General features: G+C 44.6%; 1 protein-coding gene across 7 annotated transcripts in view; it reads right to left on the minus strand.

The window, feature by feature from the left end:
• Positions 1 to 25,027, minus strand: part of CLCN3 (chloride voltage-gated channel 3) — a 74,936-nt gene that overhangs the window by 35,599 nt on the left and 14,310 nt on the right. For 5 of the 7 annotated variants that reach the window (XM_081332607.1, XM_081332608.1, XM_081332609.1 and 2 more), the window contains exon 3: positions 381 to 544. In XM_081332607.1, coding sequence (XP_081188733.1) covers positions 381 to 544 — 164 coding nt within the window. Of the gene's footprint in view, positions 1 to 380; positions 545 to 19,470; positions 19,940 to 25,027 lie in introns of those variants that run through there. The other 2 variants (XM_081332614.1, XM_081332611.1) reach the window with 1 other exon arrangement.

The raw sequence follows: 25,027 nt of genomic DNA on the forward strand, positions 1-25,027 counted from the left end.
TTTTGACCATATGAAAAACAGTTGACCAATGAATGACCAATGCCTTGTTTCAGAAGGTGAGCAAATGCTTATTTTTTCAGATGAACATATAAGGCAAAATCTAAATAGAAACATCCAAGCATTCGAGCAGTTTAAATTGATTGCTTAAACATGTCACATTAATATGAGAAACAAGAAGAAGAATTAAGAACATTTTTTTCACAAATGAGTGTTTACCTATCTCCTGGAATAAAAAATCATTGGCCACCAGCAACCTGGTACTCACATGGCTCTCCTTCCCCCTTGTGCCCACTGGTCTTTCTTGTCTTCAAATCGACAACTATTAACCTTAAACAGTTTATAAACGCATCAAGAAAAGTAAATTTAAGTATTTTAAATACCCTTCTGTGTCTCTCTCTGTCTTTGCACTTTTCTCGCACCCAATCAATTGTGTGGAAATCATCATAGGTTCCAACTCCAGGAATTGGCTCTTCAAGGAGATCCAATAAATGTGTTGTACTGTTAATACTGCCTCCATTTCTCATTGTATAATGAGTTCCTGCAGCTGAAACAGGATAAACAGTAACTTAGTTCTGTAAAAAGGAAAATATACAATTCAGTACCAAAAGGAAATAGGAAAGGAAATACACACAGATATATCACATACAAAGTACAAAGGAAAAAAAGGAAAATTATGCCTGATGAATTGGAGGGGCAGTGTCTTGCAGTGGAACAATTTGGGTGCTCCCTCAGGCTTCCCTTCCATGCAATCAAAATAGCTGCATTACAGGATGTATTCTGTCTTTTAATACAAAAATACCACTTTCCTGCCAGATCACTTTGATTCACCATCAGCCCGCCTCAGTTGCATTTGAAATGGAAACTTCATTGTGAAGATATATCAAAGTGGTAAGTGAGCTTTTTTAAAGGGTATATAGAGAAATCTTCATTCTTTTGAAATTATATAACTATATAATTATATAACTGTATGATTCAATAGATTTGAAAGGTTAATTGAAGCCACAAGAATCAAATACTGCGGATCAAAGCCCTGCTGTAGATTATTACTTTTACTTTTCTTTTTGCAATAACATTTTCAAAAATAAAGAGGCTGCAAAGATGGCAAATGCTACAGGGCACAAAATACTAGATTCTGGAGGGCAAAGGTAGTGCTATATAATGACTTGCCTTTCAAATATAACTCAGGATTTTACCTTGAAATGTAGTGTAAAGTGAAGTTTGCATTTGCTGTCTCATTATGAGTGCTGAACAAAGAGATAGCCACCACTCTAGTTAGTTTCTCTTGGGGAAAAAAGGTCATTTTCCCCTGCTCTGCATCAAGCAGCAAAGTGTCTCGAGGCAGCTTTAGTTAGGATAGGTCAGTCTAGCAATCTAAAAAGTGTTTAAATAGTAAAAGTGTCATGCTAACATAAATAATTTGATAATCACATTTTTTTTTAAAAAAATAGACACTAAGAAGCAATCTATATAGCAGGAGATAAATTTAGTAAATTATCGTTTAAATGTACTTATCCCTTTAAACTGCATTTTAGCAACTCTGTTCTCAAAAACATAAGGGCAGCTTAATGGCCACCAAAGCTTATCCATTTGTGATAAAGTTTATTGTATACAAAAGGAAAGAAACTGAATCAGGCAAATTGGAAAAAAAAAGAATTAAACTGATTACTTTATTTGGCCGTGTAATTAGACATACAAGGAATTTGTCTCTGGTGCAGAAACTCTCAGTGTACACGCAAAGCAACAGAATAATAATAATTAAGACAATAAGACAATAAATATGAACAATACTACAGCCATACTACATGGGAAAATACACAGACATTAGACAGCACTGTAAGCATTGTTTATTTTGCAATTAGGCATTTTTTTATATTTGTCTAGTACCATTTCATCTATTTTCCAGACTTTCATCAAATAAATTTTTAACATAATTACCTTCCTTGCACAATTATGTTTTTAGCAATTCAGGAAACCAATCAGCTGAAGAAATGCTCTGAAAGTGTCCTTGGTTGTAAGTGGCTCATCAAAATAGGTACAAGAGTATTAGCTAACAAGTTTCAAGTAACATGTTTCAAAAGAAGAGCAGAGAAACTTTCAGAACACTAGCTGTGTGCATGAATGACTAGTCAGCCTACTCCCACCCACCCAATCACTCTTCTACTAATAATTTTCTTAATTCCCACTGAGTGGAAACAACAGTTCTGCTGACAGGTTATATTGTGATCCTACATGCTTCCCAAGCACCTATTTCCCAACATGTTTAGTGAAAAAGAGCCAACTAATTTTAGCTGTATGACCCAGTTCCAATGGCATTCAAAACTAACGTAGTTTCTTCTTAGAAAAAAACAGCGAAGTATTGCTGTTGTTAAGTGAATCATGATTGTCTCAACAACTGTAACGATTCACTTAACGCAGACATGTCAAACACAAGGCCCGGGGGCCGGATCCAGCCCACGAAGTGGTTTCATGTGTCCCGCGAAGCCATCCTGGAAACAGTGAGGGAACGGCCCCCACTGCCTTGGCCCTGGCCCAGAGACCCTCCTTCTGCCAGAGACCCTCAGATCTGTCCCACTCCTGCCCAGGCCCCCATAGGCACCCTGGATGCGAACGATGTAGAGCTGGTCATGCCCACCCAGTAGGCCATACGCACTCTAGCCATGCCCACCCTGGCCATACCCACCCGGCCCCCTGAGGGCAACCACAATGCTGATGCGGCCCTCAATGAAATTGAGTTTGACACCCCTGGTTTAAAGCCAATCAGACATCCCTAACATGCAGGGATGGTCTGGTTTACAAGGGGAAAAAATTGTACCTAATTGCAAAGGCCTCCTTCTCCCAGACTGCCCATCTCCTCTCGCTTTCAGTGAATTTCTTAAGAGGTGTAGGCACAAGGTTGCAGGACTCCACTTTTATTCTTTTGCAGTAATACAGCTCCAACTGCCACATCGCTGGCGTCAGCTTGAATTACAAAGGGGTCCCCTGGGTAGGGGTGCTTTAGAACCAGTTCAGCAGCAAATAGTCTTTTTAAATTCTCAAAAGCTGTCCGACAACTCATAGTCCATGCTAGTGGTTGGCAAGGTCACGGTTTTCCCCCTCCCCTTACCCGTTTTGAGGGAATAAATTGATGGTAGAAGTTGGCAAACCCTAGGAAGTTCTGGAGATGTTTGCAAGTCTTTGGGGGCTGCCATTCAATTATAGCTTTCACTTTGGCTGGGTCCATTTCAATGCCCTCATTGGAAATTCTATAGCCAAGATATTCTAATCGGGTTTGGTGAAATTCACATTTTGGCAATTTGACATAACATTTGGCATTCAATAGTTTAACACTTCTCTCACCAGCCTTATATGGTCAATCATATTCATACTGTATATTAGGATGTCATCAAGATACACCAGAACCCCTTTGTATAGGTGATCATGTAGGACCTCATTAATCAATTGCATAAATACGGCTGGGGCCCCATGCAGTCCAAATGGCATGACTTTGAACTGGTAGCTTCCCAAGTTGCAGTTGAAGGCTGTTTTCCACTCATCCCCCTCCTTTATTCTCACCTTATAATAAGCTTCTCTCAGGTCTAATTTAGTGAAGACACTCCCCTTTCCCAGGTGGGCTAGCAAGTCTTTCAGGAGGGGGAGAGGGTATTTCTTTTCCACACTCACAGCATTGAGAACCTTATAGTCCATGCAGAGATGAAGAGACCCATCTTTTTTTTCTTTGAACAACACAGGGGCTCCCATTGTAGACTTGGCCCGTTCAATGAATCCCCTCGCTAGGTTTGTATTCACATATTGCTGCATCTCCTCCATGTCAAGGTGGGAAATAGTGTACATTCTTGGTCATGGAAGTTTGGCCCTCAGCAACAGTTCAATGGAACAATCATTGGGCCGGTGAGAAGGTAAGATATCACATTCTTTCTCACTAAATGCCTTTGCTAGGTTGTGGTACTCACTGGGGATGAGCGGCTCACCTGATGGCTGTAATGCAGCCATGTACACTCACCCATTGGGTGGGCTAAAATCACCTCTAACATTTGTTGAATCAATGGGGGGATTGGGCCCTATGGGTAGTCTCACAGTTCTCATTCCTTTCTCCCACCAGATAAATGGCTTCCATTTGTCTAACCAGGCTAGTCCTAGGATCACAGCCTTAGTCATTTTTGGAGCCACCAGGAAGCAAATAAACTCCCAGTGCTCGCCTATCTCTAGGCATAAGGGCTGCGTTAATTGCGTGACTAAAGTCCCTCCCATTACGGAGGCATTGGCTTGCTCAAATCTCACAGGTTTGGAGAGCGATTTAGCCCATATGCCCAGTCTCAGGGCACATGACAGGCTAATGATGCATTGGGAGCAGCCAGTATCGACTAGTACTTTCAAGTCTACTTGTGCCCCTGATTTAGGGATTATGAGTTTAGCAGGCAATAAAAAAGGTGGGACATGTCGACTCACCATCAGGTCGTTCTCCCCTTCATCGTCGCTGTCAAAGCCAGGTAGAGTGGGGGCGGGTCCAGTCAATGGCCCAGCGTCCTCCTGGGTGGGGGATTTAACCAGGGCAACAGGCTCCTGGGTAGCCCAGCTGGACTTTTCTCTCAGTGGCTGCTGTGCAGGTATCCTCCTCGTTGCTGGTTCCAGTCTACTCTGCTGTTGTGGGTAGGGGACTGGACAGTTTGCTGCTCGATGTCCCTGCTGTCCGCATCGAAAGCACTTGATTGGCAGGCCTGTAGGTGGCCTAGGTCTTATGGCTTTGGCACAGCTTCAGGTGGGAGAGGCTTCTTATAGCGGGTGAGCTGGACATCTAATTTTACTGCTGCCTGGTACCATTCTTGCAGCTGTTCAGGTACAGCTCGGTGGATGCATGCCTGAGAAAGGTGGTCGTCCAACCCTTCTCTGAAATGATGAATAATGGATTGCTCAGGCCATCTCTCTATCCGACCGGCAATCTTGCAAAACTCCCGCACGTACTCCAGGGCAGGCTGGCCAGCTTGTTTTATCTTGTGGGTTTGTTCTTCTGCTTTGAGGGCAATGGATGGGTCCTCAAATCTTTCCCTCAGCCCTAGGAGGAAAAGTTGGGGGTCTTCCAATTCAGGGGCTTGCTCATTATATAAATTGTTTAACCATTCGGATGCTTCTCCCTCTAGGCTGGATGCAATCACATCGACCATAGCATCTGGGTCCGGGTAGAGATAGGCCCAGCGATTCAAATGAGAGCATACTTGGTTGAGGAAAAAAATTAGTTTCTCTGCGTCCCCATAGAAGGTTGCTCTGAAGGGAGGGGCCCACATCCTGGTTGTTGATTCAATGGCTGCCGGGGCCCCCACTGCTGCTGTTGGACCCCCAGTTGCTGGCTACCCCATTGGTGCTGCTGTATCCCCAGGGGTTGGACCTTTGGGCCCTCTGCTGTCCCCCTTGCTGTGGTTGTCTGAGGGGAGGCTGCTGATGGCCAGTGGGAAGTCAGCGAGAATGGTTGTTGGATAGATGGGGGTTGCTGTCTACTCTGTTGTTGGTCTGCAGGGAATTGTGGCGCCCTCTGCTGCTGATCTACTAGGAGTCATGTTAGCCTCAATTGCTGTGGTGCCTCCCTCAATTGCGGGTCCCTCAGTGGTTCCTTGGCGCTTGAGGGCGGTGACCAGCCTCCATGGAGTTGTCGTCCTTCAACTAGCTGTTGCTCTCCAGGCTTCTGCATCACCCCAAGCTGTTGCAAGGGCTCTATTAGCTGATTTAGGCTGAGTTGTTGCCCCTCTTTCTGTGGGGGTTGCCATGCTCCCCACTGCTGGGGGGGTCCTAGGTTCTCTTCCTCTGTGGGACTGGAGGCCCTAGTAGGGAACTCCAAGGGTTGGAGGGCTGTTAGCTGCGAAATGGGGGCTGGGGGCCTCTCTCACCAGGAGCTGTTTTGCGCTCCTCACTTCTAGCTCTTCAAACCTTTCTGCTAGATAGTAAATTGATTGGCTATGGGTTGCAGATGGATATTTCCACTCACTCGAGTATTCAGTCTCAAGATAGCCTGGCAGCTCCCCACCAGTCTAGGGAAAGGGATGTGCAGGTTGTCACTCTACCTCCTCCACCTTTGAAGCCCTTGGGGATGGCAAGGCTGCTTACAGGCATCTGGAGTCTTTGCTGGGCTTAATCCACTCTGACGACCAGACCAATTCTCCTGGTTGTTTGGGTCTAGCTCTCAGCTGGGAGGTTTGCTGAATCTCTTTTCCTACAGGCTTCTTCGCTGGCCCTTCCCCCCCTGGGGTAACTGCTGCTGCCAGGGAGCTGGCTTCAGGCAATTTTTCCTCCTCCATGATGGAATCTTCCCCCACTCTTTGTCAGCCTGTCTCCCAAACGTGGAGACAGTGACAGGAGTTCGGGACCCCCTAGTTAGTTTGTAAAGTTGGTGGATTCCAGCTTGATGTCAAGTTTCCAATGGATGAGCTCTTCAAAGAACTCTGAGGCAGTTTACCTTAAAAGTTTTTTATTAGAGCCCCATAACATCGGCAATACTTGTGAGAAGCTGGAATCTGAATTCCCTTCCCCTTAGCACAGTAATATTAAACACAATTCTCCTCTTTTCATTGCTGTCATTAGTCACATTCTCCAATTAGTTTGTTTATTTATTTATTAATTATGAGACTTGTATGCCACCCTATCTCCCGAAGGACTCAGGGCGGCTAACAACAATAAAATACAAATAAATACAAATATTAAAAAATATTTAAACATTTAAAATCATAATTAAAAACCCCATTATCATCAGTCCAGGTCGGCCTGTTGGAAAAGATATGTCTTAAGGTCACGGCGAAAGGACCGAAGGTCTGGGGCCATCCGGAGGTCCCGGGGAAGTTGATTCCACCAAGCAGGTGCCCCAACAGAGAAGGCCTTCCCCCTGGGGGTTGCCAGCCGACATTGTCTGGCCGACGGCACCCTGAGGAGGCCCTCTCTGTGTGAGCGCACAGGGCGATGGGAAAGCGTTCCTGGCAGCAGATGGTCCTGCAAATATCTTTATAGGGCTTTATAGGTAAGGACCAGCACCTTGAATCTCACCTGGAGGGTAACCGGTAGCCAATGCAGCTCATGAAGGAGGGGTGTAATATGGGAGTATCAGCTGAAGCCTGTATCAGCTCTGCATCAGCTGAAGCCTCCGGGTGGTCTTCAAGGGCAGCCCCATGTAGAGAGCATTGCAGTAATCTACCTGGGAGGTGACGAGCGCATGAGTGACTGTACGTAAAGCATCTCGGTCCAGATAGGGTCGCAACTGGTGCACCAGGCAAACCTGTGAAAATGCCCCCCTGGCCACGACTCCAACATGAACTTCTAAACTGAGTCGTGCATCCAGGAGGATGCCTAAGTTGCGCGCCTATCAATGGGAGGCAACACCTCTCCCCCCATAACCAAAGATGGAAGATCTTGGACTACACGAGATGCCAATACGTAAAGCCACTCAGTCTTGGCCGGGTTGAGCTGGAGCCTGTTCTTCCCCATCCAGATTCGTACCGCTTCCAGGCAGCGGGACATCACGTCACGGGCATCACTGGGTTGGTTCGGGGTGGAGATGAAAAGCTGGGTATCATCCGCATATTTGATTATACCTCACCCCGAAACCACGGATGATCTCGCCCAGTGGCTTCATATAGATGTTGAACAGGAGGGGAGAGAGGACCAAACCCTGAGACACCCCACAATCAAGGGGCCTCGGGGTTGACCTCTGTCCTCCTGCCAACACCATCTGCAAACGGCCCGAGAGGTAGGAGGAGAACCACCATAAAATGGTGCCTCCCACTCCCAACCCCCGGAGACGTCGCAGCAGGATACCATGATCGATGGTATAAAAAGCCGCTGAGAGATCTAATAGGACTAGGAGAGAGGAATAACCCCTATCCCGAGCCCGCCAGAGATCATCCACCAGCGCGACCAATGTCGTCTCCGTGCTGTACCCGGGCCTGAAACCCAATTGGTACGGATCCAGATACTCAGTTTCCTCCAGGACCAAAAGGAATTGCCGTGCCACCACACTCTCAACAACCTTCGCAAGAAAAAAGCGAAGGTTGGAGACAGGACGAAAGTTATTCAAAATGGCCGAGTCCAGGGCAGGTTTCTTGAGGAGGGGCCTTACCACCGCCTCCTTCAAGGCGGCAGGGAAGCACCCCTCACTCAGAGAAGCATTAATCACTGCCTGGAGCCAGCCTCGTGTGACCTCCCGAGCCGCATAAACCAGCCAGGAGTGACACGGGTCCAACAAACACGTGGCGGCACTCAATCTACCCATGATCCTGTCCACTTCATCCGGAGTCACAGGGTTAAACTCCTCCCAAATAATATCGGCCAGATCCGTCGTATCCCCGTCAGATACTGCCCAGTCAGAGTCCAGACCGGTCTGAATCTGAGTGACTTTGTCCAGCAGATGCTGACTAAACTCCTTGGCCCGTCCCCGCAAGGGATCTTCCCCTGTCCCCTGATTTAAAAGGGAACGGGTCACCCTAAACAGGGCGGCCGGGCGATTATCTGTGGACGCAATGAGGGTGGCGAAGTAAGCACACTTCGCCACCTCAATTGCCACAAGGTAAGATCTGGTAAAAGATCTTAACTGTGTTCGGTCAAATTCAGACCGACTGGATCTCCAAATGCTCTCTAGGCCCCTCCTCCGGCGCTTCATCTCCTGTAGGTCCACGGAAAACCAAGGGGCCAACCGGGACCTGCGCTGGGTAAGAGGCCGCAAAGGCACAATGTGGTCAAGAGCCTCAGAAGCAGCCCGTTGCCAGGCGTCAACCAAGGTCTCGACCGGGCTGTGGGAAAGGGAGGCAGGAATCAGTCCAAGCGCCGTCTTCCGGGTCCATCAGGCGTCTGGGGCGGAACCACCTGGTCAGTTCCGCCTCCCAGCAGCAGGAGGTGGCATAACAGAGGCCCAGCCACAGGAGATAATGATCTGTCCATGAGAGGGGTTGAGTAGATGGAGAAACCCCACCCAGACCATTAAGCCACTGCCCGGAGATAAAAATAAGGTCGGGCATGTTTCCCCCCTTGTGGGTAGGACCCTGAATAATCTGGGTCAGGTCCATGGCCATCATGGAAGCCATGAACTCTCGGGCCACTCCCAACGTCTCCCCCAAGGAAGGCAAGTTGAAATCCCCCAGAACCGTAAGTCTGGGAAACTCAACCGCCAACCCCGAGAGAGCATCGAGCAGCTCGGGCAGGGTCATTGCCACGCAGCTGGGAGAAGGGTACGCAAGCAACAGGCCCAACTGACCTCCAGGGCCCCACTTCAGGAGGGACTCACTCACATCCGCCTATCTGCGGGGCCATGGCCTCCCGCGGACAAAGGGCCTCCTTGATGACAACTGCCACCCCTCCGCCCCTACCCTGAGCCCGAGGCTGATGCAGCACACGGAAACCTGGTGGGCATAATTCAATCAGAGGGACTCCTCCCTCCGGGCCCAACCAACTTTCCGTAATGCATGCCAGGTCTGCGTCTTCCTCCTCGATCAAATCTCGGATGAGGGGAGCTTTATTCACCACAGACCTGGCATTCAAATAGACCAGCCTGAGCTCAGGTACCTGTCCTCCCCCACCCCTGGAAAAGCAGGATGAAGCCAGAGGGTCAGAGCGCGCCACCGCTCAAAGATAGCGGGGGCGTGATCCCAGATTTCGATATGGCCCTCTGTTCATCTGTCTGCTGCCATTCCCAATCACCGTGGGGATCACTGTCCCCACCCCATCCCCTCAGGCCCCAAGACCCCCCACCCCGGCCCCCCCATCGCCGCAACCGTCTACCAACCTGGACTGAGAAAGGTCCGGCAAAATCCCCCCATCTTTCTGCCGGGCCTTACATCCCTCCCCCCTCCCTAACCCATTAAAAAGTTTAAAAAGAAAATCCGTAAGCCTTTTTGTGCCATGCCACCTCTCGGGGTCCTAGTACCCGTCATTAAGGAACCGGCGGCATACATTAGAGTGCCACACCTGGGAGAGGGGGGAATCTCTCAGAGCAAGCAGTTTGTCCGCGGAATAAGCCATCAATAAGAATAAAGTAAAAATAAGATAAGATAAAAGCAGGAAGGAACGAATCGGCAAGAACCAATACAGTGAATATTAATGATGTCCACACAGCTGGACAATGAATCCCGAGCATGGTCACCCTCTCACAGTGACCAAGATCTTCCAGCTTCGGGGAGAAACCACTATCCAGCTCCGGGCAGGTCGCAGAGCGGAAAAAGTCCGATGACTGGGTGATAGTAATAAGTCCATTTGTCAGTGAGGGCATCCACAGCTCCGGCGATGGACAGATGTAAACAAGTCTCTGGCTTCAGGTTCCAGGCCTGGCCGACAACAGCCAGGCCCCCCTGCTGCCCAACATCGCCAGGCCCCACCGCCAACACCTCCAAAGCCGCCAAAGGTGTCAAATGGCGGCAACAAAATCCAGGCCAGTCATCCATCTCCATCTCTAGATATAACTCGTGACCAAAAAGGGCTATAGTAGGCCTCAAGGCACAGATGTCATCCAGGGATATGGGGTGGTCTCACCTCTGATCTTCGAGCAGCCTCGTCGGCAGCCTCCACCCTCCAAAAACGGCCTCAAAATGGCCTCCATGGAGGAGGAAGCTTGCCCTTGGCCCGTACGCCTCCGCCCCCCCAAGGAACCTCCACCGGAAGGGAAAGCCCACCGACCGAATCATCAATTGGGCACTCGGCCGCTGCAGGCCCCAGGTGCCTCGCCGCCCGGATTGTTGTCTCCAATGGCCTCAAAAGGAGTTGCCGCGGTCGCCGCAGGCCCCAGGTGCCTCGCCGCCCGGATTGTTGTCTCCAACGGCCTCAAGAGGAGTTGCCGTGGCCCCGGGGGCTCCTGGTGCCCAGCTGAGGCCGTATGGCAATCAGCAGCCTCATCAAAATTCAAGTAGCCGAAGCTCATCCTTCTGCATCCTAGCTCAGCCGCGGGCCGCGGCCATCTTCTCCGGTGGTAAAAAAAAAAAGTTTGAAGGGTTAGTTGTCCATCCTTAGTGTAAACCCCCCAATTCTTACTTATCGTCTCTTGTTACATTCAACTTTGAAACTATTCTGTTGTTTATGTGTAACTAATTTCTCCTACATTCTTCCTTTCCCCCTCCCTTCTTCAACTAACTTTAACTCTAAAAGTGATACACAAGTAGAAATATGAAATAGCTGCTTCTTCATCTTTTGTCAAAGCAAGAACATCCAATGTTAGCAGCGTTGACAGATATTTTCAATATTATTATATAAGAAATGCACTTTTTTTAGAATGGGAAAAAAGCAAAATTTTACATGAAAGTACCTGGATGGCTCTCAACAAACCTGACTATGAGAAAATTGTGGCTTACAAAGACATTTTGAATAACGAAGGGAAATTAAAACACAGACAAGAATTAGAAGAACAGGGTATTGACCTACCATGGTAGCCATATCTGCAAATCCAAACGAGATATGAAAAAGATGTTAAAACATCTGGATTTTATAAAAAACAGACAGAATTTGACAAGATATTACTGACTTTAGATGAAAAATTAAGAAACTTTATAAATATGTTAAGTTTACAGACAGAAGAAGAACAAGTTGAAGAAACAATGATAACATGGGCAAAGATTTTTGGACATAACATAGAACTAGAAAATTGGCAAAATTCTTTCCTTTGGGAAAGAAATTGTAAAATAACAAGAGTGGTGGTGTACAAAGAAAATCTATACAAAATGTTCTATGGATTGCATTTAACACTGGTGAGGTTAGCAAAATGTTTAAAGACATAAGGCTAAAAGATTCTGGTCAAGCATACACATATGGTTAGAAAAAAATACAAAAAAACATATAGATTTTAAGCCAGAATTATTTTTGTTAGGCATAATTGTAGGAAATTATGAGAAAGAGTATATATATATCTAATTTTACATGTATTAACTGCAGTGAGAATTGTATTCGCTCAACATTGGAAAAATGAAGAATTACCAACAGAGGAAGAGTTAATTAAAAAATTTTTTAGATTGTGCAGAAATGGATAGACATTGAAAATGAAAGAGAAAGATGATTCAGTATACTTTAGAACAGAGGTCCCCAACCTTTTGTTTCTGTGGACCGGAGGGGGCGTGGTTTTGTATGCTGCCTGCTTCCTGCAGATGGGATTTTCCTTGCGTGGACCAGTTGCTGGCATGCCACGGCCCAGTACTGGTCCACGGACTGGGGGTTGGGGACCCCTGCTTTAGAACATGGAATACCTTTTATCAATGGTTAGAAAAACGAGGTAGAAAGGAATTTAACATGTATTAGTAAGTTAAACGCTGGAACCTAGACTATGTGTTCCTGATAAAATATTAAGCACGTCTGATTATAAAAAATTTATCTCTCTCTCTCTCTCTCTCTCTATATATATATATATATAAAGCCCGCCAAACTCTTCTATTGGGGAACGTAGCTGACTTGGTTTCACTTTTGACTATGCCAATACTATGTAACCAATGAACATGTTCTTTGAGGAAATCTCAAGCCTCGGAGTTCTGATTTATTTGGTCTTGTCTATCAGAACATTGAGAAGAGCTGCACAGACTTTTGTTAATGAACAAATAATCTTTCATTTTACTTTTTGTGTTATGCGCAATTATATTTTAAAGTTAGAGAATGTGAGAAGGAAAGAACCAATTTCTGAAATATATTACAATATAAGAAAAAGAACAAAAGAAAGTCTGTGTAACCTAGTATCAATCATTCAACAGAGCATTTATATTTAATAATAAATTATGGTATTTTTTGCAACATTTAACCTGAATTTAAAAAAAGAGAAATGGAATCAGTAGCTCCATTGTCAGTTTCACAGGAAAGAAAACTTTTTTTAAAGATTTCATGATTATATTGTTCAGCTGGTGAGTGTTACAACCTTATTTTGACTAATTGGAATTTTTCTCCCTCTTTCAAAACATTAGGATCAAGGTTCATCCATTTCTCAGTCCTGAGTGGCTGTGCATACCGGCATCTCGGGTCAACCAGACTATTCCATCTCTAACGATGGGGGGTGAGGTGTTATCCCCCGTTGATAGGGCTCGCAACTTGGGCGTCCTCCTGGATTCGCAGCTCACTTTTGAAGACCATATAGGAGCCGTGACCAGGGGGGCTTTTGCCCAGGTTCGCCTGGTGCGCCAGTTGCGACCCTACCTGGACCGAGATGCCCTACGCACAGTCACTCATGCGCTCGTGACCTCCCGTTTAGACTACTGCAACGCTCTCTACATGGGGCTGCCCTTGAGGACCACCCGGAGGCTTCAACTGGTGCAGAATGCGGCCGCGCGAGTCGTGATGGGGGTTTCCCGATACTCCCATGTAACACCTCTACTCCGCAAGCTGCATTGGCTTCCAGTTGCCCTTCGGGTGAGATTCAAGGTGCTGGTGATGACCTATAAAGCCCTAAATGGCGAGGGTCCGGGATATTTGAGGGAACACCTGCTGCCAGCATCAAGTTCCCTTCGTCCAGTGCGCTCCCACAGGGTCGGTCTCCTCAGGGTGCCGCCGGTTAAAGACTGCCGGCGGGTAACACCCAGGGGTAGGGCCTTCTCAGTGGGTGCGCCTGCCCTGTGGAACCAGCTGCCTGCGGAGCTTAGGACTGCCCCCAACCTCCGTTCATTCCGCCGGGACCTGAAGACCTGGCTCTTCGAGCTCTCTGGCCCAGGCTGAGAATATTTTTAATTTTAATTTTAACTGGGTTTTAATTTTCTCAGGGTTCTATTTAATCTCTTTTAATTTGTTTTAACGTTTGTATTGACTGTTTTTTAAATGCCCTGTAAACCGCCCTGAGTCCTTCGGGAAAGGGCGGTATATAAATCTAAATAAATAAATAAATAAATAAATAAAATTTAAGATGCTTGGAAATTTCAAACACAAACTAAGAAAAACTTCTTCACAAAATACATACTTAACTTGTGGAATTCAATACTGCAAGGCATGTACTTACCTGAAAGGCTGGAAAAGAAAACTAGACCTATTAATCTGTAGTTTTCCAAAGGGTTAGACCAGTGATGGCGAATCTTTTGGCTTAGCATGTGAAAAAAAATAAATGCCTAATTTGATCCTGCTGATGTGTCAACTCCCTCAGAAAAAAGAGGCAATTTTTCATTTATTTTTTTTTTAAATACAGTCCAATCATGTTTGATCCCTCGGATATACTGCATGCCACTTCCTTCAGGCAGTATTCTCTTTCTATTGACAAGTCCTTATAGCCAGGCTTTTCAACCTTTTCACCCGCTGTACCACTTTTAGGGTATGGCAACATCCAAGTACCACCAGTTGCCTAGCAAGGTGTCAAAAACTTGATGACTATTGTGAGCATTTCTGTTGAGCATTGGCAGCAGGGGTGGGGTGGGGCGGTGTTTAGTTTTTATTCCCCCCCCCTCTGCTGGGTGGTTGCAGCAGGTTTTGGTCACTTCACATGACCCTGGGACACTGTGACTGTCATAAATATGAATCAGTTGCCAAGTATCTGAATGTAAATCACAAGACCATGGAGACGCTGCAACATTCCAGCTGATTGGTGCTTCTTCTGGGCTCAACAGAAGTGCCAGGATCAGCGCCGAGCTCCAGCTGGAGACTGGTGCTGATCCTGGCGCTTCCACTGAGCCCTGACAGCCCTGCAGCTCCAGCCATCTCTCGCTCAGGCTTGTGTGGTGCTGCCACTGGTTCAGCTCATTCCCCTCCGCTACCACTTTTCTAGGATAGTCGTGTACCACCTGCCAGGTGCCAATGTACCACAGGTGGTACCCGTACCACTGGTTAAAAAGCCCTGATATAGATCAAGGGTTCCCCCACCCCTGGGCTGTGGCCCATAATTGGGCCTTGGCCAATTTGGAACTGGGGCACGCCAGCGGTGGGTGAGTGCATGTGTGCATTGCCCCAGCAAGCGCTCACACAAATGAAGCAGTGCACACAGCCATGCCTGCCCCTCACACAAAACCATTTCCTTGCCCCCACCCCCACGGGGCTGCCAACCCAGAAAGGTTGGGGAATGCTGATATAATTTTCCCAGACAGCTGTGTACAGGACATAAATCAGAGAACTCTTTCTTAGCAGTCATAATACTTGAAAGGAATATACATCAGAATGCACAGGACTTTTTATTACTAAATATACTACAGACCCTAATCACAGAAATTGTAAAAATTCTGCTCCTAAATATCCATGGATAAGCAAACTCTATATTTACTGTTCTTCTCAAAAAACCTAATTAAGTTTACTTGTGACTTAATCCAAAGCACTGGAAGCTTACTTTAACTGAACATGGCTATAAAATAATTTTTAAAGATTATCAGGTAATCATCAATTTTTAAAAGAGAAATAGACCAAATCAGTTAATAAGATCTGCCACAAGCCCAAACAAGCTTTTGAAAACTGTAATACCATATAACTGTTTTAGCAATAATTCAGTTTTAAGACTCTCTAGGTAGTACTTGGCATCACTTATGGCCCATCAGTAAACCTGTAACGCATTGCCTAAACGAGTTCCTGACATTGTTGCCGGTTTCAATCCGCTGGATGGTGGGCTCCAGCGCTGCAACAAAGTCAATTGCTCGTGTGTCTGTCAGATTGTGTCCTGTGTCCCACTGTAACAGGCTGGTTTGTTCGCGAGTCAGGGGTTTAGGCAACAGGTTGTGGACCAGCTTGTTGATATATCCGCAGTTATCTGACACCCGTAGGATGTCCACTTTGCGTTGGAGCACCTCGGATTTTTGCTGGTGGGCAAAAATTGAATATGCTGGTTAAGGGCCTGATAATGCTGGCTTGTTAACGTCATGCATCAATGTTCTCTGCATCTTTGAATTCCGGCCATCAAGGCTCCAATGTGCCTGTGGTGGTTATTGATCAGGGCGTGGATGGAGCAGTGTTGGAATTGGCGGATGACCACCTGGCACTCCACAGAGTCCACCAAAGGTTTTTTTCGTAGCAACTTGGGGGGCAAATCCCCCCAAATGCAATCATGAAGGCCAACTTACGGTAATTGGCTGTCACGTGCCGTGCAAATTTCTCCCATCTCCTGGCATGGAACAGAACTGCTCGCACATGGATATCCTTAATAAGACTAAAAATATGAATCCTGGGTGTGTGCAGGAGAGGAAAAGGAAGCCCTGGAACAGGTGAGACAAGACAACACCATCGTCATCCTCCTGGCCGACAAAGGTAGGCCAACCATCATTATGGATAGGTTGGAGTATGTTGACAAAGCATGTTTAGTGACATCACAGCTTACTGGATTATTACAAAAGATCTGATGATAACACTTAAGAACCGTCTCAATAAACTCCTCAACAACCTGAAAAGTGTGGGAAAAATTGAAAATGACACATTGAGGACAATACACCCTGGGGACTCAACAATGGCCAGATTTTATGGTATCTGAAAAATTCACAGGGAGGGAGTTCCCCTACGTCCCATTGTGTGCTTTAGAGGAACACCTATCTCGGGGTTGGCTAAATGGTTAAGCGGTCATATTGGATACTTAGTTGACAATAATGAGACTACAGTTAGGTCACCTGAGGAGTTCCTGGAAAGGATAAAATCCCTAAGGATAGAGGATGGTGAGGTAATGTTATCTTTTGCCGTCACCTCACTTTTCACCTCTATCCCACAAGATCTGGCGGTCACTGTCATAAGGAACTGCCTACAACAGGAGCAAGGACAGCACCAGGACTCACCCCATGTCGAAGATCTTGTACAACTTGTGACCTTGTGTCTCAAAACATATTTTACTTTCCAGGGCATCATTTATGAACAGATCAAAGGGACACCAATGGGATCCCCCATTTTGAGTGTCATTGCAGAGGCGGTCCTCCAGCAGTTAGAGACTGCAGTTATGACCAAAAACCACCCCAGGTTCTGGGCTAGATACGTGGACGACACATTTGTAGTCATTAAGAAACAGGATAGTGCCAGTTTCATGGACGAGCTGAACTCAGTTTATCCAGACATCCGTTTCACTGCTGAGGAAGAGGCCAAAGGCTCTCTTGCCTTTTTGGATGTACTAGTCAGACATCAACCTAATGGCACCCTCCATACGACTGTCTACTGCAAGCCAACCCACACGGATAGAACCTTGAATTACAGGAGCAACCATCCCATGGCACACAAGATCAGTTGCATTCGGACATTGTTTAAATGGGTCAGCTCGCACTGCAATACGGTTAGGGCAAAAGTTGAGAAGAAATATCTATACCGCATGTGCAGGCATAATGGCGACACAGCAGGCCACACAAATCCCGTCATAGCCTACATGATAGAGCACCAACAATGCTGACCACACAAATGACACTCCCATATATTAATGGGGTGTCCGAGACAACTGCACGGTTGTTGGCCCTGTTCAACGTCAATGTCGCCCATAGACCAGACCAAACCCTGTGTGCCATGGTAATGCATCCCAAAGAGCCGCTCCCCAATGAAGAAAGATCTTCAATAATATACAGAATTCAATGCAAGAATTGCCAATGCAATTACATTGGGGAAACAAGTAAGAGGCTCAAAACCAGGATTCATGAGCATGAGTTGGTGATCAGAAGACAAGAGCAACACTCACAGGAGTGGGCACATATAGCTAGTCACAACCATATGTTTGATCTTTCCAATGCCGAGGCCATAGCCCGGGATGCCACCAAGGGTGGCTGACTGCTCAAGGAGGCCTGGTTATCCAACAAAAATTCCATCAAATGTCATATAGACCTTTTATCTGCTTACCAGGTGCTCAGGGGATGGGAAAAACAGCGCCATGACACACGATGGGCGCAACACGTCCGCTTTTTGCAGGATTTGAATAGCATGGCTACAGGCAGAACAACGGTGACCCCTGGGAAGGATGAATCTACAACGTGCCCTATATTAGAACTTGAGACATGCCTTGTACTAGATCCTGATTTAAATGACGTGTCTACAACAGTGATCCCCAGGAAGGATGAATCCACAACGTTCCCAGCGTTAGATCTTGAGATGGAGGCTCAGATTTGACCAAAGGGTGGGGGAGGCACGAAACAAGAGCAGCTCGATAACTGGCCCCTTGGCATTTACACGGACACCAGGAGAGCAACCACACACACACACACACACACACGTATACGTACATACACACACACACACACACACACACACACACACACACACATATATGCGTAAACAATATTAGAAGTTTACAATTTGTGGGGCTGCATTACTAGCTGTCCAGGACCAATGCGGCCTATGAGCTGTGAATTGGACATACCTAATTTATCGTAACAATAATCCCACCGGCTAGATTGGGCTGAGAGACTGTCCCAAAGTCACCCAATAAGTTTCCAGGACTAAGGGAAGATTTAGTCCAGGCACACCCTAATCCTATTTGAACATTTTATTCATTATACTGTATGTATGAATAAAGTTATCAGAAAAAAGACCACACCTTTCAAATAAATGTCAATAAGATTTTATTTTAGTTAATTTAGTTTATACAGGGGTGCTGAAAAGAAAGCACTTAAAAGAGAAAGTTTCAAGGAAGCCCAATATTATAGAAATAAAATAGAAAGCTTCACTAGTGGTACTTTACTAATTCTTTTTCCTCTAGCTCATAGATTTAAGCTAAGAGCAGCAGCTTCCACAATAAATGCTGATACTGGAAGAAGAAACAGTGTTACATATTTTTTTTAATTACCTATCTTATTTATGTGTTTTGCGTAATCACGCCATGTCACAATCACTCCTTTAGACTGTAACAGCCATATTAACCACAAAAATAATATCTGCTATGTGAACTACTGTTTGAAAGACAGACTCCCTATGAACTGAATCAGCTCCCAAATTACACCCTCTCCTCCCATAACCTGAAAACTGCTGATTCTCTAACAATGCTTCAAAGCACCTAATATAAGAAAAAGCATAAAAATATTTTACAGCATACGATTTCCAAATGGCTTATCAGTAAAAAATAACACTGAAATCAAAACTTCCTGAGGCTGCAAATAAAAACCAATATAACCCATTTTGTTTTTACAGTAAAGAACTTGTTTTAAATCATGAAGTAAATTCATAGTTCACTGAGCATTCAGAATGCCATGAAGGAGTTAATGCTATATAGCACGTAGAGACTTCAACGCCTAGTACAAACAGCATTCTCTTTCACGGAGGAGTCAAAATAGCTTCCTTGATTAATGCTGGTCATCTAGTTATGGCAGCCATTACTAAGGAGTTATAACATTACACAATTTACATCAAAGCTTGAGTCTTCTATTTTTTTAAAAAAGAAAACCAAATACCAAAGATGGAATCGCTTGCTGATGATTTGAAACAAATTAGCTAATTTTAAGGAAAAAAAATGACTTGCCAGCAAGGCAACAAAACTCACATAGGTATATAGTGTGAAACAAATCAGAGAGGCTTGCCAAAATGCAGTGTTTAAAAGAAACAAAAACAAAAACAAAAACCTCTCTCACTCTGAAAGCAACTGGTCACATGACAAAAAGGTAAAAGAAACTAAATCACAACACGAATTTGCTATACCTCTTTTATGCAATTCTCTTAATGGAATGCCGTCTCCTCCCCCATCGTATGGTAAATAAGGATCAGAAGATACTTCCATGAGCTTGACAGAAGGGGTTTTAAGAGCACAACAGCTACAGCGTTTCTTATAGAACAGCAGCAGACTGGGAAGCTGCCATATTCAATTAGGATTTGGATTGTGTGTGGCTTATTGCAGCAACTCCGTTCTTCCAGGATTGATGATGTCATCAAAGGGAAATTATTGCAGCCTGGTTGCTACTGACTACAATCTAGGAGTGCTTGAAGGTGGAACAGCAGACAATCCATGAAGTCTGCTGTGCCTGAAGGTGACTAAGCATGAAGTAAAGCAGAATAAACTGGTTTAAGGAAGTCCAAGCTAAATCAAGCAACACTAGCTTCTATTTATGTCTGATCACTGAAAAGGCAGCCATATCAGCCTTACAGCATTGTTCTTGATACAATGTCTAGGCCATTTAACTATTGAAGCGCAGCATCGTTTACATTAAAAAAATCAGATACTGGACTGGTATATGCACTCAACTTACAGTCAGTCAGGATGTGATCCAGTTTGACATGGGACCCCACAGTTACACTGAGGGGAGCATACTATGCAGATGGCATATGAGGTGTGAATCGTATTCAGGGCTGTCCATTGCTGACATAATAGTTCAAAGACTGGCACTGTTTTTGTGGGGTTATTTATATAACTTCCTAAATCTGGACATTCAGCAACCCGTTTGGCTTTCCATTGGGAATCGATGTTAAAGCTGTTGGGCAGATGTTCTGCAAGTGTTAGTGGGGATTCCCTGGATTAGTGTCTTCCAGTTGATAAATGAGGAAGGTCAGCATGTGCCAGTAAGAGTGAGATATTCATAATTTTTCTGTATTCTCACTAGTGCCTCTTGCTTTTGTAAAGCTGGCAATGCTATATGACTCAGAACAGGAAGCCAGCAAGTCGGAGTAGTTTTAATACATCCACATATAATCCTCATGGTGTCGCTCAGTATGGCATCTAACTAACTAGTATTCTGCTGTGGAGTAGACCAACTCTAGTGCTGATGACCTGAGGGTGGCAGCTGAACCTCCTCATTTAGCTCCACATAATTTCTGGAGTATGTTGTTCTTAGCATTGATTTTTGCTGCTGTATTCTCTAGGTCAGGGGTTCCCAACCAAGGGTGCTTGCATCCTTTGGGGGTGCAAGACAATATTCCAGGGGGTACAAAACCTTGGGTTTAGAAGTTTCAAAATTATAGTGTAAATGCATAATTTGTTGCCATTATTTCGAACAGAACAGTCATCTAGAAAAGAGGTCCAGGCTGTGGTCTCTTGGCCACCGGGCCATGGGCCATGTGAGTGGCTGCGCACTCACCCCTTGCCCTTTTGCTGGTGCTAGCCGAGCCGCGAGCCTCATGCCTTACCCCCTGCCCTTGCGCTAGCCAAGCTGTGAGCCTTGTGCCTCACCCCCTGCCCTTGCGCCGGCACTAGCCGAGCTGCGAGCCTCGCACCTCACTCCCTGCCCTTGCGCCAGCGCTAGACGAGCTGCAAACCTCGTGCCAGCGTGAGGAAGAGCTGCTCACAGACCCATTTGCGGGGCGCACATGCTCAGAGCCCCATTCATGCATGCATAGCCACATTTGCACGTGTGCATAAAGGTGCCTGTCCCTCCCTTTCCCATAGGAGCAACCCAGAAAGACCCTTTCTAGACCCCTGATCTAGAAGTGCAAACACACAACCTTTCACAAACACTCGATTTGTCAGCACTCAGTAGATACCAGGGGCGTAAATCTTTAAAAAAATGGGGGGGGGGAAAATTCACCCCTTTCCCCCCCAGGATTGACCATCCTTTTCACTCCTTCAACTGCCCATATAATCCAATCGCTGTAGCACTTGCACGTGGGCCGTGGTGCATGTGATGTCCCTTCAACGCGGGCACCATGGTTGTCAATAATTGATTGTAATTACCCCACAACTATTTTTATTGGGTGTTATTATAGATTGTGATACTAAAGAAACTAATTTGATGTTGAACTTGATAACAGCTGCAAGGTTATTGGTAGGGCAATATTGGAAGAAGGATAGTTTGCCTACTATAGAAGAATGGACGTTTAAAGTGTCAAATTTAGCAGAAATGGCTAAGATTTCTGCTTATCAGAAGGATCATTCACAAGAAAGATACATTTCGGTCTGGAGAAGATGGATAGATTATATTCAGAATAAGTATGGGACCAAAAAGTTCCATTTAGCTTATGGGTAAATTTTAGATTGTTATTATTATTAATAGTTTATTATAGTGGAATTTTTATTAGTTTTAATTATATGGTATTATTATTATTTTTAGTATTAGTATTGTTTAATAACTTGGATATTAATTTGTTTTTATTATTATGTTCACTTTTATTTGTTTGTATTTACGTTAAAGGGGAGTTAAAGTGCATTATGAACTTGGTTATTTATATAGTTGGTTAATGTTAGATTATGATTATTATATTTGTAACCCTGTGTTCGGCTTTGGGAAGTGGGGGAGGGAGAGGTTTTTTTTTTGAGTGGGTTGGTGTTGGGGATTATATTGTAATTTTTACAAAACGTTTTAATTTAAAAAAATAATTGATTGTAATTAAGTTGCTCAACCCAATCAATTATTAATTATGTCAAAGAAGAGGAAATGGAATGATGACTACGTGTGCTTTGGTTTCACTTCTACAGGAAAGGAGGATTTTCAAAAACCCCAGAGCATGTTTTGTAATGCTGTGTTTTCCAACGGGGATCTGAAGCCATCTAAGCTGAAGAGCACTTCAACAACAAGCATTGTGGAGCAGAGGTTTCTGGACATGATACTGGGTCACTGAAAATTAAGAGAGCACATTTCGATTCTGGAAGAACCCTTCCAAAGTTAGGTTTCTTTTCTGTTGACAAACCACTACCCTTAGTTTCATACCAAGTGACATATAAAGTAGCCAAGTCCAAGAAGACACATACAGTTGCGCAAGAGCTTATCAAACCATGTGGCAAAAATTATTCTGGGCCAAAAAGCGGGGAAGAACCTTGGATTAGTGCCACTGTCAATGTCATTCACAGCCAAATTGGCGATTTGAATGAAGATATTTTGGATCAAGTTATCTCAGATATAAGATCCAGTCCCCTGAAGATATCTCTTCAGTTGGACGAGTCAACTGATGTGTCCAACTGCGGTCAACTCATTGCCTTGGTAAGGTATGTTAATGACAGAACTGTAAAGGAAGATTTCCTGTTTTGTGAAGAAATGAACACAACCATGAAAGGGAAAGATGTAGTTCAGATTGTGAAGGTCTTCTTTGTGAAACATGATTTAGACATCCAAATAATTGATTCTGTGTGCACTGACGGTGCCCCTGCGATGCTAGGGAATAAATCTGGCTTTTCTGCATTGATGAAAGGGGAGATTCCGTACTTGCAAGTTACCCACTGTTTCCTTCATTGTCACGCGTTGGCATCAAAAACATTGCCTCTAAATTTGAAAAAAGTACTTGACACTGCGTAAATATCATCAACTGGATTAGAGGTTATGCTCTAAACCATCGGATCTTTAAATCATTTTGTGAAGAACTGGGAAATGAATGCAGAGTTTTGATTTTTCACATAGACATCTGCTGGCTCTCATGAGGAAGAGCTTTAACCTGCTTCTTTGAACTGTTGGAAGAAATCAAAGTTTTGCTGGAGGAATGTGACTATCATCTGCTCAGCTTTCAAGAATCAAGAATTCATCCAAATGCTGGCATGCTTGGCAGACATTTTCAGTTGTATGAATGATCTGAGTGTTTCTCTTCAAGGGAAACATAAACATATTGACATGTTGCAAAAAGTTGAATGCTTTCAAGAAAAGCTTGTTCTTCAGCATCGATGGGTGGAGAGAGGTAATTTTTCAAATTTTCCATCCCCTGAAAATATGGTTAATGATCATGGATCTCCAACTTCAATTGTGCATGAAGAAATCGTGGCTCATTTGGAAATGCTGTCAAAATCGTTTGATGGATATTTTGCTGCTGGAGACCTGAAGATTTCTGAAGGATGGATTGTGAATCCATATTCCTACAATTTGGAGAAAATGTCAGATAATGATGAGCTAAAGGAAGATCTTGATTTGTGGACAAGTCAGGATTTTAAAATGAAATTTGAAAGCAACACTTTGGAGGAGTATTGGTGTTCAGCAATAGATAGATTTCTAAGACTTTGTGAAAAGGCACTGGGTGTCCTTATCCCATTTTGTTGACATATGTATCTGAGGCAAGATTCAGTTCTCTTTTGTCAATCAAGACAAAATCGACAAATTGCCTGAACCACAAGCAGACCTGTGGATTGCCATCAGCAACAAAGTGCCACGTTTCGACAAAATCATAAAGAAGCAGGAGCAAAAAAGTCATTAAATTCAAATTGACTGTTTGCATGTATTTGAATTTTTATAACTTTTTCTTATTTTTTATCTTCACGTCATTCAACGTTTAAGTAAGTTTGTTACTCAAATTGAATGTGTATTCACTTTCATCATCTTCAAACCAGGTGTCAGAATCCATTTATATCCCATTCATAAAACTCTATATGTTTTTAAAATCTTATCCCTCCCCCTGGATTCTGCAATTTCTCCAAGGAGGAGAAGAGAGGATGTGTATTCAGCCTGCCAGGAGGCTGTCTTCAAAGACCAGGGGAAGAACCTTTGAACTGAGAACAACAAAGGAAGGGGGGGGGAAGAGATCTGGTTTGTATCTCAGATTAGAATCTCTAAAGGGAGGGAGCAATTGTGAAGACATGAGAGTTCCCTCTTTCCCATGGAAGGATTTGACACCTGAATTTAAACTGATCCAGGACAAACCAGATGGCTTGGAGGGAGGGGTTTCGACCCGTGGTCTCTTTAAAAAAGCACCAAACTGTAACAGTTCAGATCCTGTCTAGTATTCCCATTACCTATCATGTTTCAGTAAAAACTCCTTTTGGACAATTTCTGTTTCAAGAGTTTGTTCTTTCCTGGGATGTGGATTGGGGTGGGTCCTGACACTAGGTATTACTTTTATAAGGGGTGTGAGAATATATCAGAAGCATTCTAGGAATGTGGGGTATAGAAAAGGTTGAGAATCGCTGCTCTAGGTGTAACTTATAGGAGAAAGCTCAGTATAGTATTACTCCAAATACTTTGTTGCTTGGTAGACCTTCAGGGATTTATATGGTAGTTACCGTTTTGCTGGTGCTAGGAGTGAGCTCCAGTGAGTGAAGAATTTTTCTAAGATTTTAAGATCTTTGGACAGGAGGCTATCAGCCATCTCCATGTGTTTTTCTTGTACTGCTATTGCCAAATCATCACCGCATCCAAATTTGTGTTTCCTTGTCCCGGCATATCTGATATTGTAAGTTGAATAGTGTTGGTGCCATTACAGAGCCTTGAGGCCATTGTTTAATCTTCTTACTTACGTTATCCCCCATTATTATCTGAAAGGAACTATCACTAAGCATATTATTAATTAGCAGACAGAAATTTTTGCAGGGGATAATATGGCAGAGTTTGTATAACAACTTGCCCTTCCAAACTGT

Source organism: Vipera berus (genome assembly GCF_964194415.1).
Source record: "Vipera berus genome assembly, chromosome: 7".
In the NCBI taxonomy this organism is placed as follows: domain Eukaryota; kingdom Metazoa; phylum Chordata; class Lepidosauria; order Squamata; family Viperidae; genus Vipera; species Vipera berus.